At 42.6% G+C, this 14,564-nt stretch overlaps 1 protein-coding gene and 1 long non-coding RNA gene across 2 annotated transcripts; both read right to left on the reverse strand.

Moving 5' to 3' along the window:
- Positions 1–2,758: 2,758 nt before the first annotated feature.
- On the reverse strand, positions 2,759–4,864 carry LOC134226692 (ELMO domain-containing protein 2). Its single transcript, XM_062707634.1, has 2 exons — positions 3,869–4,864; positions 2,759–3,285 (listed from the first exon to the last, which is right to left on the reverse strand). Exons 1-2 carry the CDS (start codon positions 4,406–4,408, stop codon positions 2,869–2,871), a joined length of 957 nt encoding a protein of 318 aa, XP_062563618.1. The 5' UTR covers positions 4,409–4,864; the 3' UTR covers positions 2,759–2,868.
- A 294-nt stretch (positions 4,865–5,158) lies between these two features.
- Positions 5,159–6,067, reverse strand: LOC134222549 (uncharacterized). Its single transcript, XR_009982432.1, has 3 exons — positions 5,898–6,067; positions 5,464–5,823; positions 5,159–5,407 (listed from the first exon to the last, which is right to left on the reverse strand). It is a non-coding gene; the product is annotated as an uncharacterized LOC134222549 (long non-coding RNA).
- Positions 6,068–14,564: the final 8,497 nt, after the last annotated feature.

Here is a 14,564-nt window from a genome sequence, read left to right on the forward strand (position 1 = left end):
ATCTCTCGGTCATGATTCTGATGGGATTTGACTCACGCATGGTTTGAATCGCCGATGAGATTTGAGATTTTGAGATTTTACCAACACTGCCAGACAGTAGGAGTTAGAATGTAATAACACACACTATCTTTTCCCGTCCGCAACGTTTACTACTCGCACGCATCACAACCAAATTAATTGGGTTTTGGTACATGATTGACATTTTACGATTTCTAGTGATGCACGAAAAACAAGATATGCCTATGATTGGAATGTTTCTGAATAATAAATGTTGCAAACGGAAAAGAGAATGCTTCCTAGGGATTCTTCTATTGACATATTTCATCAAATGCTTCAAAACCCAAATGTAGGCAATTCGGATCCAAGAAAGGCATCATTACCACTGAGGACTAAATTTGGGTTTTCATAGTAAATTTTTTAAACAATTGTCGTATCCAACAATCTTCATATCTTAAGATACGCTAGTTTTGTTCGAAACCAGTGACATAAGTAATCAAATGAATTTTCTTAAAATATTCATGCATGATGGCACTACAATCCTCAATGAACAAAACTGCCTTACGTAGTTTACGTTGGGCGGTTGTGTCTTGTACATAACACTTCTGATTTTTCAGCTCTTTAACAGCTTTTTTAACCTCATCTAGTGTAGGTGACTTCACAGCTTGTCCATCGTCGCTAATATTTATTCTGTTCACCGATGCACCGTCACTTCCTCTATTCAACAAAGTCTCGAAGTGTTGCTTCCACCTGGCAGCCACTTCAGTTTTATCTGTCAGCAAATTCCCTTGTTGGTCGTTGCACATGACGGGAGATGGTGCTGTCTTTCTCCGCACGCCATTGACAGACTCATAAAACCTCCGCATATCGTTCTGCTCCATTTTTTCCTGCGCCTCACTAATAACTTGTTCTTCGTACTCTTTTTTCTTCCTGCGGTGGGTTCGTTTTTCGGCTGCTCTTGCTTCCTTGTACCGATCTCTATTCGATCGGGTACCCGACACCAACATCCGGCTTCTGGCAACATTCTTCTCGTCTGTCACTCTCTGATACTCCACATCGAACCAACCCATCCCCATCGCCTCTGTGCAGTGCCTACCACTTCTCGTGCTGTTGTGCTCACCGCTCCATGGATCGACTCCCATAGATCGTTGATGTTGTCGCTAACGTTGATTGCACTTATCCGTTCATCGAGCTTCTGGCGGTACTCAGCCGATACTCATTCCGCCGACAATCGCTGGATATTGTAACGCATCGCTCGCTGTGATCTTTCGTTCGTTACAGTTGGCAATCGTGATCGAATTTTACTGACAACGAGGTAGTGATCAGAGTCAATGTTCGGACCTCTGAATGTTCGCACATCGATAACATCCGAGAAATGGCGCCCATCCACCAGAACATGGTCTATCTGGTTGCAAGTTTCACCATTTTGGTGTCTCCAGATGTGCTTTCGGATGTTCTTTCGTGCAAAGAAGGTGCTACTGATGGCCACCCCTCTGGCAGAAGCAAAATTTACTAGCCATAGGCCGTTGTCATTTGTAGCGGAGTGAAGACTTTCCCTACCGATTATGGGACGGAAAAAGTCCTCTCTACCAACCTGAGCGTTAGCGTTCCCGATAACAATTTTCACGTCATGCTTTGGGCACTCTCCATAGGCTTTATGAAGACATTCATAAAACGTGTCCTTCACGTTGTCGGATTTATCGTTTGTCGGTGGGTATACGTTGATTAGGCTGTAATTAAAGAATTTGCCCCGTATCCACACACAGAAACGTTCGCTAATGGGTTTCCACCGCATCACTCGCTTTATCTGCTTGCCCATCACTACGAAACCAACTCCATGCTCTGCTTTTGCACCGCCGCTGTGATAGATGTTATACTTGAATGTAGTGTTGGTCGTAGGGTCCACGGCTCGGAATTTACGTTCTCCGGATCTAGGCCATCGGACTTCTTGAATAGCAGCCACGTTCACTCCAACCTTTTGCAGTTCACGAGCCAGAAGGCTCACTCGTCCAGGTTAATTTAGGGCCCTGACATTTCAGGTACCGAGTTTCCAATCATAGTCCTTATTTCGTTGCCGGGGCGGTTGCCAAAAATAACGTTCTCTTTTTTTTCTATCTCCATTTTTCGTGGTATATGAGAGGCTTCAGTAAGCTACCTTACCGAGGTCGTGTTACCTACATCGCGATGATGGGGCTACCACCTTAGGTATAGCTGACGCGATACAGCATTTCATTAATCAGCCGCTGGGTACCAGGTAGACGCTGTTTGAGCCGCACTTCCTGTTGAACAGACGCTCGAGGCGTACCTTCTCACTCTAGCTGATGTCAGAAGGACAACAGTGCCCAGGCTGCACTACCAGCTAAGTACACAACCCTTAGCTGGCGGTCTTTTGTCATCGGACGACCCATGGAAGCGTGAGATAGGGACTTGTGGGGACCAGAGCTCTGTTGGGCGCTCCTTCCTTGATGTCAACCCACCATTTTGCAGCCCTAATCCAAAATATAACTCATAACATAACGATCATTTATTTAGAGTATCTATACTAAAAAAATATGCTAGAACAAAACTATTTTGGTTCGCGGTAAAACAGGGGGATCAAGTCTCCCAAGGGATGAAGTCTCCCCACCTTCCCCTATCAATATTTCACAAATCTCTTTGACTGAGGCTGAGAAACAGTACTGCAACAGAAGAAGACTGCGATGTAAACTAAGGATAAGGGTAAATTTCTTTCATGCCTATGAATGAAAGCAGTCACACAGAAAACGATTAATCACTCTATCATTTTAATACATATTTCCTGTGCAAACAAGCATCAACTAATTCAAGCTTCAAACCGTAAAACTCCATAAAACATTATTTAAGTGAGTTGGATCAGATGTTTTCAACTAGCAGATTCATTTTGAAACAGCAACTATTACTAGCTAACAATTTGCAGATGTTTTCCTCGAACTTTTTCTGTATCCAGCTGAAGTCCATTATGCTCTTTGGTTTACATTCCACCCAATAGCGATCGAACTCGAAAAACAAATAACAATAAAAGTGGTGAAACGATTCGATCGTTAGGCGAGGCTGATTGTAAAAATGCGTTCGCGCGACGCCAGATTTAAGTAGATGGTAAGCCATGGATGTGAGATTGATGCCAACGATGGCCAGGAAGTATCCATGCGTTGGATGGTGCGAGTGCGACAGTAGATGTCGCGCAGCGCCGTTGTATTCGCGTGCGAAAAAGACCAAATTGTCCAGCCCGAGGATCCCCATTCCACGGAAGTCAGTCTTTGGATCGTCTCCCTGGAAAGAAATTCACAGTTTTATATGGAAAAAATATGCTAAATGTAAAAAATCGGGGATGTTTTTATGCAACCTCCAATTGTTGCTAAAGGGTATTGGACAGCTTCTTATCATATTAATATTTATATTTACTAGTCTTCGATTTAAAAGTCGTACAAACAGATATCATCACTAACTAATCTTATTTCTAAACATACATTTGAACAAATTAGAATCGAAATTTAAAGAGACTTCATTGAAACGACGACAACAGACATCTAACGGATTATTCGAACCAAAGATGCATAGGCAAACAAAGAAAATCGGTTTGACGAGTTGTTCTGGCGGGGACGTTCAGATTAGTGCTGTTTAAAAGCATCGGACAATCTACGTTGTCACACAGTATGTCAAACCACTATCCTTGTTCTTCCTTATAGGGACAAACGATGGTTTTAAACGTATGCGATTCGTTCCAACCGTTCCTCCATTTGATTTTGCTAAAGTAATCCAGAATATGCATCAACTTTCGTTCCAAGAGCATTCGAACGTTAACAAGAATATGTGTGTATAATAAGAAAACTAAAAAATACATAGAATATTTTACCTGAAATCCAATATTTTGCCACTGATTTGAAATTCTATCATCCAACTTCTCTTCCCCGCTCATCAACAGGTCCCACAATGATAGAAGTTTATGCTCGTGTTCGGGATTTTCCGCATCATACTGGGTGCTTCTTAGCTGCTCCACCAAACAGAACAGCCTTTTGTAGCTCCAGATCTTCTCCGCACATACCCCAAAAGTCCTCGGAAAATCGATGTGCACTTTGGGATTTATCTTCTTGACTTGAAGAACGGTTCCGACTGCTCGGGTGTGGATTTCTTCCAACAGGAAGTATTCATCGACATCTCGATTGACTAGTTCGTTCAGAATCACAATCATCTGTTTGATTTTCGGTTTTCTGGATAATTCCAGCGAAGTTTGAACCTTTTTGGTTCGTAACGCGCCTGGGGAACAGCCATAGCAAATCCGTTGCAGCTCGCATAGGTTGGTGAAGCGGTGCAAGATCCACTTGAGGAAGGGTCTCGTAAGCAGGTAAAATAAGTTGAATAATCTGAATATCATACGTGGATCGGCTGAGAGCATGTTTGTAATCGATATTAAGATTTAACGAATTAAAAACAAATCCACGTACGCGACGAATCGTCTTTGTGTACAATCTATTGAACCAACTGTGTACGAAGTAACATCGTCATGACGATAGGCTGCGATAAAGCACTTGGTTGGCGTTGGACAGCACTGAACAGATGATATTATTCACTCATGCTGGTCTCATGAATACGCAATGCGCATGACGCGTAAACTGCCAAAATAACTTTTCGAATGTGCACTTCACGTATTTTACCACAAGAGTTCAAAAAAAATTCATTTGATATCCTTCTACGCATAAGCTATCTTGCAAATATTAGCGGACTTAATAACAGACGATTCGACGGTTGTTTAGAAAACGATGGTAGGGAAGGAGAAAAAATTGCAGTGCGGATGGGGTATATAGCACTAAACATGTGCTGTGGAACGACGACGGCTGAAACCGAATACAAAGACTTCGTGACTATTCATCAGATAGAATGGTGTACACTGTGCCACCAAAGTACTCTTTAATGGGTAAAAAAGTACCCATTATGAAGTTAAATAGTTCAACTCATTAAAAGAGTAAACAGCGTTTACTCATTAATGAGTAGTAGGCCTGTACGTCAGATTCAGGAGTAATTTTTACTCATTATGCAAAACATTAAATCCCCAGAAATGAGTATTTTTTACTCTTGATGGCAATACAAAAAAATATAATAATTAATTTACTAAAATATTAAAACAAGTAACGCATTTATATGAGGCTTATGGAATAGTTGTTCTTTATTTATAATTTATCAATAGTGAAAATACAGAGTCGACTGACTTTTTTGCTGCTTTGCCGAATCACGTACCAGATTGCATTTAGTTCTCGTCGTAGATAAATCCACCAAACTTACTATGCTGGATCTATCAGAATGGAAGTACTTCCAGCAGCAGCCTCAGAATTCAATCCTGCAATCGATGGCTTTTCCGACAATAGTGGTCAGCGCACAATCCGGCGTTATTTGAGAGCTACGGTAAAAAACAGTTAGACCAGAAAAGCCTTTATTTGAAAGTATTCAATTTACCTTTTACAATTCCTCCTCCTAAATTTGAATCACCGGAAGCTGCCGACGGAGGGAATCAGCACCGCGCAAGACCGCCTGATTCGATTCCATTTGGTGGACGACGGGCATGATCAATGCAGCATAATGTTGACCTGAGGATGGAGCATTTCAATAGCGCTATGTTGCGCAAGTTGGTTTTCCGCAACAATCGAACTTTTGTTTGTTTCCCTTGGGACATACTGGCTACGTAGTCCACCCCAATCCGTGACTTCTTCTGCGGTGAGTGTACATCAAAGGAAATCAGCATCTCCAGAATAATCCCGAGCCCGACGGCTGATACTTCGACTTTTCGTTTCGGGAACGTGACAAGGCGTTTGTGGACTAAAAAAGAATCAATTAATTGTTCGATCATTTTAAATATATTAATATATTAATAGTAAAAACAAAACTCTTACCATTCCTCCGCCAAGAGCTTCTAAATCGTTTGTTTATTTGTAATTTAACTTGTTTTTCACCCACTAATGGGTAAAAACAGGCAACATGAAAATGGGCACAAAATGCTCATTATTAGGAAAAATAAATTACCCATTATTTTGACAGCTCCCTATATCGGTAAAAAGTGTTCACTTTTTACTCTTTAAAGAGTATTGTAGGGTTTACAGTGTATGTGACGAGGAGCTCTCTATGTTGACTAACTTGACATTATTTTGTATCACCATCAGATCAATGTGTAGGATGGAGTATATTGCACAGTGAGCTTATATTTTGAAGCTAAATTGAAGAGCTAAATAAATATGAGTTTTAATTCCAGACACCAGATGGGTCTGTTGGTAGTTTGTCAAATAATAGGGTTACAAAAAATATAATAATATTTAAACATATTTTTATATTTTTGTAGATCTTTTCAAAGAATTCCTGGAAAAATTTCTGAAAGTATTCCTGAAGGAACTCTTGAAGGTATTTCCGCGAGAAATTTATAAATAAATACTTTTTTGGTAATTGATTTGCATTACAAACATATTGAAGTGGAATATCAATGAAATTAGTGATGATTTGCGATTTTGCTATTTTAATTATTTCAACTTCAAATGTGTCGCCCAGAACTACATTATTTTGAGGGCGAAGTGAAGAGATACCAGAAAAAATGTGACATCCAGGCATTTACACTTATATCAAACAACGAAACACTACCAAATGTTTGGGTCCGCCTCTCGTATTCACGCATATCTGACATCTCCGTGGACTTGTCTAGCTTAACATTCCAAACGCTCCTATTAGGATACCACATCCTCCCTTTACGGAAAATGTTGACATGCCTTTCTTACTATCATTTGCTAGTTTGTATCTTATCGATCTTTTGTCTAGTTTGTATCTTATCTGATCTCCCATCCTAGCTATCGGCATCTGAACATGCTTTCACAATATTCGTATCTTGATTTGCTTCAATTTGTGCAAATTGGAAACCACTTACCGGAGCCGCTTGTGGGTGACTACTCAAGGCTAAACCTTGTGGGGTTGATCCGTTCATCCGTCGACTGCTGCCCGCAGCTGCGCAGTCAGATTCCACTTCTTCGCCAAGAAACTTTGGCTCTCCTCGTCTCCCTTCACCTGCTCTTCGCCATACTTTCGTTCGAAAACCTTCAGTCGGTTGACCAGGTCGAGCTCGCGTTTCCTCCTTTCGTCGTTTTCCTTCTGAGAGTATTTCTCATTAGCTTGGGGAAGATCTTCAGGGTCGTGATTTCGCAGTCAGAGCGACCTCAGCATTTTTCGCATCAGCTTCGTCTACTTCGCCTACTCCAAGTACTACTTATCTCGCTGCAGCTTCTCGTTCATCATCTTCTCGACGAGCGATTTCTTTATTCGCAGCTTTTCTTCTTCAAGCTTTTGCCGTAAGCACCTTTCATCTTCCAGTTTTTGAAGTTCCCGGGAAATCTTGGCTCACGGAGCGCTTAAGGTACTGGAATCAACAGTCACATAGCTAAGGAGGCACCCTCGGACTGTAGTTTTGTCCACACACGCACACGATAAATGAAACCAATTCTTGCAGCTTCCGCATTGGGCCAAGTACAGTTCAAGACAAAATTTTCAAAACGACTTATCAGCTTTTGTAAACAAAGATTCAAACGACGATTTGACGAATCTGATAGCTCTCCCACGCAAACCAACACCACCAATAGGTAGGTGAAGATATGCGCTACCTGTTGATGGTGCTGGTTTGCGTGGGAGAGCTATCAGATTCGTCAAATCGTCGTTAGAATCTTTGTTTACAAAAGCAGATAAGTCGTTTTGAAAATTTTGTCTTGAGTTCAGCTTTGTTGGGACGCCTACACACCACACAATCGACATCATCTCCGTGCTCGAGATCAATATACGAAGGCTCAAAGTCACCCTACTCCTCTGACTCTGGTACAACAGTCTTCGCTTGAGTGGCACTACTAGGGCGGTAGCTGGATCCACCCGTATCCTGAGCTGCTCGGGTTTCGGACAGAGTCTGCCGAACGAAAGATCTTCGCATCATGGTAAGGGGTTGAACTTTTCGGAGCTCATTGAAGCAAATATACACCTTTATTCCCGATGTGATTAGCTCAAAGCAACGGTCTCGTTACTAAAGATTTACTTATTTTGCATTGGGATTAAACGTCTCAACTGAAATCAATGTTTCGCAATGAGGTTATTAAACTCTACGTAAGCTGCATATAAGTTTACAAAAAATATATTGGCTATGAGCTTTACTCAGTGCAATACATGGACTGGAATTGGAATTTTTCTGTCTCTCCCGCTTGGTAATGAGCTGAAACTCTACGCAAGCATTTTGTTTTTCTCGAAATTTTGCAGTGGCCATGAGCTTTACTCGGCGCAATGCTTCTACGTCTTCTTCTGCCCCTTCGATACAATGCTTATACCGATTTGTTCCGATTTACTGCTTGGCAATGAGCTGGAACTCTACGCAAGCATTTATTTTTCCAAAATTTTGCTTTGGCCATGAGGTTCACTCGACGCAATGCATATATTGGCTTGACCCGTTATACTGCTTGGCAATGGGCTAAAACCCTACGCAAGCTAGATTTCTGTCTACATCGTATTGGCCATAAGCTTTACTCGACGCAATACGGTTCCTATTTTCTCCAACAGTAACCATGGACTTCGTCAGGTGCAATGTGCAATTTTGCACGCAACTAATTTTTATTTACATTTTGGCTATTCACACATGCTCGCGTATTATTTCCACTTTCTTACCTTTATATTCATGTACATTGCTTACGACTTTCATCGCGTTATTTTTCCGTGTCACACGTTTTGTGAAAACCTGATACTTTTGTCAACTCTCGAATCCAACCTGCATTCTTTCTTAAAATATTGATACTTACAAGACATTCATCTTCATCTTCACAATTACACAATGAACATCATCATGGCAGGATCGCCAGGCATTTACACTTATATCAAACAACGAAACACTACCGAATGTTTTGGGTTCGTCTCTCGTATTCACGCATATCTGACATCTCCGTCAGGGATGCCAGGGGATATTTTCAAATGTCTTCGCAGTTGAGTAAAAATGTCTTCAATATCAAAATTATGATATCAGTGAAAAAAATTCAAAATCTAATATACTTGTAATTTCAATCATCTCCTTGTTTTATGTATCGTTTATTTTTACACATTCAAATTGTTAGAATTCAAGAGAATATTCGTTTAAATCTTCATGAGTAAGGGAAATGACTTTCCCTTGAATTTTCTAATGAGTCTTTAAATATAATTCCAACGGTTTTTTCTAACTGAAATTCCTTGTGGAATTCTTCTGAATTTATTTTTGGAGAATTGCCTGTAGGGATTCGGAAATATTCACCGTGAAATACCTGAAGAAACTTCCATAGGATTGGAATATCCAAAGCATTTTCAGAAGGAACTTTCAAATAAATTTCTGAAAGAACTTCCGGATGCTGAAATGCTAATGGAACTTCCGGAGGAATTACAGGATAAATTCCGGAGGGATTTTCTGGAAGAATTAATGAAGGATTTTCCTGAAGAATTCCTGGAGGATTTTCCTGAGGACTTCCTGAAGGATTTTCCTGAGCAATTACTGAAAGTGTTTCTGAAGAAATGTCTGAAGAAACTTCCGGAAGAACTTCTGGATAACTTTCTGGAGGAACTTCCTGTGGTATTGCTCAGGAATATTGCACAGGAATTTCCGAAAGAATTACTGAAGGACATATCAGAGAAACTCCAGAGTATAGTTCAAGAGGTATTATTGGATAATCTTTCGGCAACATTCTCGGAGCATCATCAAGAGGAATTCCTGGAGAAACTTCCGAAAGGATTCTTAGAGGAATTTTCGAACGAATGCCTGCAGGAGCTTCGTGAGCAATTCCTGGAAGATCTGCTGGAGGAAGTCGTGAAAGAAACAAACTGAGGAATTTCTGAGGGAGCGACTGGAGGAATTTCCGACGGAATTCTTGAAGGATCTAACGGAGAAATTTCTGGTCGAACTTATGGAGAAGCTGCTAGAGGTACTTCCAAAGGAAACTGGAGAAAATTTCTGAAAAATCTCCAAAGAAATTGCTGCACGAATTCCTGGAAAATTTCAGAAAGAATACTAGAGATGTATTTACTGGCGAAATTCTTAGAGGGATTCCCAGTTAAAATACTGGAAGAGTGCCCAAAAATATTTCTTGGAAAAACATCAAAGGAATTCAAGGAAGAATTCAACGAGGGACTGTAACGAGTTTACCCTGAACTTTCTACTGAGTCTTTAATAAAAATTCTGGCGTTTTTTTTTAGGAAATTCCTCTGATTTTTTTTTAGAATGTTCTCCTGAACAAATAAAAATAATTTATGGCTATTCTGAGAAACATCCATTTAACTCCAGAACAATTTCAATTTCTTGTCGACATTCGTAAGAATTCTTTGCAGGGTTGCTGTCCGGCATTCTTGCAACATGTCCTGCCCATCGTACCCTTCCGGCTTTAGCTACCTTCTGGATACTGGGTTCGCCGTAGAGTTGGGCGAGCTCATGGTTCATTCTTCGCCGCCACACACCGTCTTCTTGCACGCCGCCAAAGATGGTCCTAAGCACCCGTCTCTCGAATACTCCGAGTGCTTGCAAGTCCTCCTCGAGCATTGTCCATGTTTCATGTCCGTAGAGGACAACCGGTCTTATAAGCGTCTTGTACATGACACATTTGGTGCGGTGGCGAATCTTTTTCGACCGCAGTTTCTTCTGGAGCCCGTAGTAGGTCCGACTTCCACAGATGATGCGCCTTCGTATTTCACGACTAACGTTGTTGTCAGCCGTTAGCAAGGATCCGAGGTAGACGAATTCCTCGACCACCTCGAAGGTATCCTCGTCTATCGTAACACTGCTTCCCAGGCGGGCCCTGCCGCGCTCGGTTCCGCCCACAAGCATGTACTTTGTCTTTGACGCATTCACCACTAGTCCAACTTTTGTTGCTTCACGTTTCAGGCGGGTGTACAGTTCTGCCACCTTTGCAAATGTTCGGCCGACAATGTCCATGTCATCCGCGAAGCAAATAAATTGACTGGATCTGTTGAAAATTGTACCCCGGCTGTTACACCCGGCTCTCCGCATGACACCTTCTAGCACAATGTTGAACAACAGGCACGAAAGTCCATCACCTTGTCTTAGTCCCTGGCGCGATTCGAACGAACTGGAGTGTTCGCCCGAAATCTTCACACAGTTTTGCACACCATCCACCGTTGCTTTGATCAGTCTGGTAAGCTTCCCAGGGAAGCTGTTCTCGTCCATAACTTTCCATAGCTCTACGCGGTCTATACTGTCGTATGCCGCCTTGAAATCAACGAACAGATGGTGCGTTGGGACGTGGTATGCACGGCATTTTTGAAGGATTTGCCGTACAGTAAAGATCTGGTCCGTTCTCGAGCGGCCGTCAACGAAGCCGGCTTGATAACTTCCCACGAACTCGTTCACTAATGATGACAGACGACGGAAGATGATCTGGGATATCACTTTGTAGGCGGCATTAAGGATGGTGATCGCTCGAAAGTTCTCACACTCCAGTTTGTCGCCTTTCTTGTAGATGGGGCATATAACCCCTTCCTTCCACTCCTCCGGTAGCTGTTCGGTTTCCCAGATTCTGACTATCAGTTTGTGCAGGCAAGTGGCCAGCTTTTCCGGGGCCATCTTGATGAGCTCAGCTCCGATACCATCCTTACCAGCTGCTTTATTGGTCTTTAGCTGTTGAATGGCATCCTTAACCGGCAATGGCATCCGCTGAACTGACGTAGTCATCTCCTCCGCTGCCTTGACTTTCACTGCCTGTACTCTCAGCGTCATTCAGATGTTCCTCGTAGTGCTGCTTCCACCTTTCGATCACCACACGTTCGTCCGTCAAGATGCTCCCATCCTTATCCCGGCACATTTCGGCTCGCGGCACGAAGCCTTTGCGGGATGCGTTGAGCTTCTAATAGAACTTGCGTGTATCTTGAGAACGGCACAGCTGTTCCATCTCCTCGCACTCCGCTACTCCAGGCGGCGTTTCTTCTCCTGAAAAAGGCGGGTCTGCTGTCTCCGCTTCCGTCTAAAACGTTCCACGTTCTGCCGGGTACCTTGCTGCAGCGCGACCGCCCGCGCTGCGTCCTTCTCCTCCAGAATCTGTCTGCACTCTTCGTCGAACCAATCGTTCCGTCGACTTCGACCCATATACCCGACGTTGTTCTCCACTGCGTCGTTAATGGCTGCTTTAACTGTACTCCAGCAGTCCTCAAGAGGGGCCCCATCGAGCTCACCCTCTTCCGGCAACGCTGCCTCGAGATGCTGCGCGTATGCAGTGGCGACATCAGGTTGCTTCAGTCGCTCAAGGTCGTACCGCGGCGGTCGTCGGTACCGAACATTGTTGATGACGGATAGTTTTGGGCGCAGTTTAACCATCATCAGATAGTGGTCAGAGTCGATGTTAGCGCCACGATATGTCCTGACGTCGATAATGTCGGAGAAGTGCCGTCCATCAATCAGAACGTGGTCGATTTGTGATTCTGTCTGCAGTGGTGATCTCCAGGTGTACCGATACGGGAGGCTGAGTTGGAAGTAGGTGCTACAAATGGCTATATTCTTGGAGGCGGCGAAATCAATTAGTCGTAGGCCGTTTTCGTTCGTCAGCCGGTGAGCGCTGAACTTTCCAATAGTCGGTCTAAACTCCTCCTCTTGGCCAACCTGAGCGTTCAAATCTCCTATGATGATTTTGACGTCGTGGCTTGGGCCGCTGTCGTACTCACGTTCCAGCTGCGCGTAGAATGCGTCCTTATCATCATCAGTGCTTCCGGAGTATGGGCTATGGACGTTGATTATGCTGAAGTTGAAGAACCGGCCTTTGATCCTCAACCGATCCTCAACCCTTTCATTGATCGGCCACCACCCGATCACGCGCCTTTGCATATCGCCCATCATTATGAAAGCTGTTCCCAGCTCGTGTGTGTTGCCGCAGCTCTGGTAGATGGTATGATTACCTCTAAACGTTCGCACCATTGATCCCTTCCAACAAACCTCCTGCAGCGCTACGATGCCGAATCCACGGTCCTTGAGCACATCGGCGAGTATGCGTGTGCTCCCGATGAAGTTGAGAGATTTGCAGTTCCACGAACCGAGTTTCCAATCGCTAGTCCCTTTTCGTCGCAGTGGTCTTCGCCGATGATTCCGGTCCGTACTCTCTTGTTGATTGTTCGTTGCTTATGATTTTTTTAAAGACTGGCTTGCAGGGCCTGACACCAAACCCCCTAAATTTCCGGAGGACCATTCCTCCTTATTTCCGGTGGACCATGATGCACAGTTTCACTTAGAGTCCCACGCTGGCACTCGGACGATGATCAGCCGCCCCTAACATGGAGAACAGACGCTGTTGTGAGCCGATCCTGACATGGAGAACAGACGCTCAATAAGATTTGCACCTCCGGATAGGAGCAAACCCCCCCTTCCCTGTTAGCATACGACCATAGTTCCCACCGGGGTTGGTTACCCGATCTTCCCTAAGGTTGCTCGTATCCCGGCCAGCACCGCGGGGAGGTAGGGATAGGAATTGCCAAGTAATTTGGTCCAGTAGCCAAGAAATTTGTAAATATCAACAAATAGAGAGTGAATCTAGATGTAGAAAGTGGACTGCGTCGTTTCAGCATCGACGCCATCCTTAATGAAGTGCAATTGCAACATTTTACCTTGTATTATTAGCATATACAGCTATTAGCCTTTGCATGTACGTAAATCTTTTCAGACAGTGCAGAACATTCGATCTACCCGAATGATATATTTCTATACCGATAGATATCTCAGCCCATGCAACGTTAGGCCGTCGAGGTTCTCCAAAACTAAAGTTCCTAAAGCTCAGAACATTCGGTATATGAGATTCACAAAGTCTTGAAAGCTATATTCTTGGACCGATGGATATCCCAGTAGATCCCTTGAGTCGATATAATTTCTTTCAATATTTTAATTGGCTCGTTCATGCTTTTGATTATTTTTTTTATAAGAATGAATCAGTAATTCTTTAGAACATTCTCGTGCTCAGATCATTAGATCTAATGAGACCCCGACCAGTAGATGGTAACAGATTTATATCAGAACTTGTTATTCTGTTACAGCAATTTTCATTACAGTGGTTGTTATAAATCTTGTACCATTAGCAGTTAAAATAACTAAAGTTGTAACAAATTTTCTTCTAGTCTTAACAAAAACATTACTAAATATATTGTCAATTGAATAAAAATATAACTCGAAAAGTGATGAGAATTAAAAAATTATTACAAATCATGTTATTGAAAAGAACAAAACTACCACTGCACTGGTTGTGTTACAAGCAGGGAATCAATTTTTCTTGGATACACATGCGAAACAAGCGACAAAAGAGAACCAACGAATATTATTGGTTACAAGTATCACTATTTATAATTATTATATCACATTCTGTTGTAATCATGTTATAACGATCATGGACTATTCTTTGCTTCATCCAGGACAGATAATTTATAAGAAAATTATTGCAAATATTGTAATTTTTAACATATTGATATAATTGTGATATAATTTTGTTATGATCAACTGGTCGGGACGTAACATCCTACTTGCTGTTTTCTTGTGGTTTCTTATGTTGATG

This window comes from Armigeres subalbatus, chromosome 3 (assembly GCF_024139115.2).
Source record: "Armigeres subalbatus isolate Guangzhou_Male chromosome 3, GZ_Asu_2, whole genome shotgun sequence".
Taxonomy (NCBI): domain Eukaryota; kingdom Metazoa; phylum Arthropoda; class Insecta; order Diptera; family Culicidae; genus Armigeres; species Armigeres subalbatus.

What these genes read in the sequence shown, in the direction of transcription:
- LOC134226692 (XM_062707634.1), bottom strand. Translation starts at nt 4,408, where the DNA reads ATGCTCTCAGCCGATCCACGTATGATATTCAGATTATTCAACTTATTT. An exon ending in GGCAAAATATTGGATTTCAG is followed by an intron (nt 3,286 to 3,868) that starts GTAAAATATTCT and finishes ATTTCTTTCCAG; the next exon opens with GGAGACGATCCAAAGACTGA.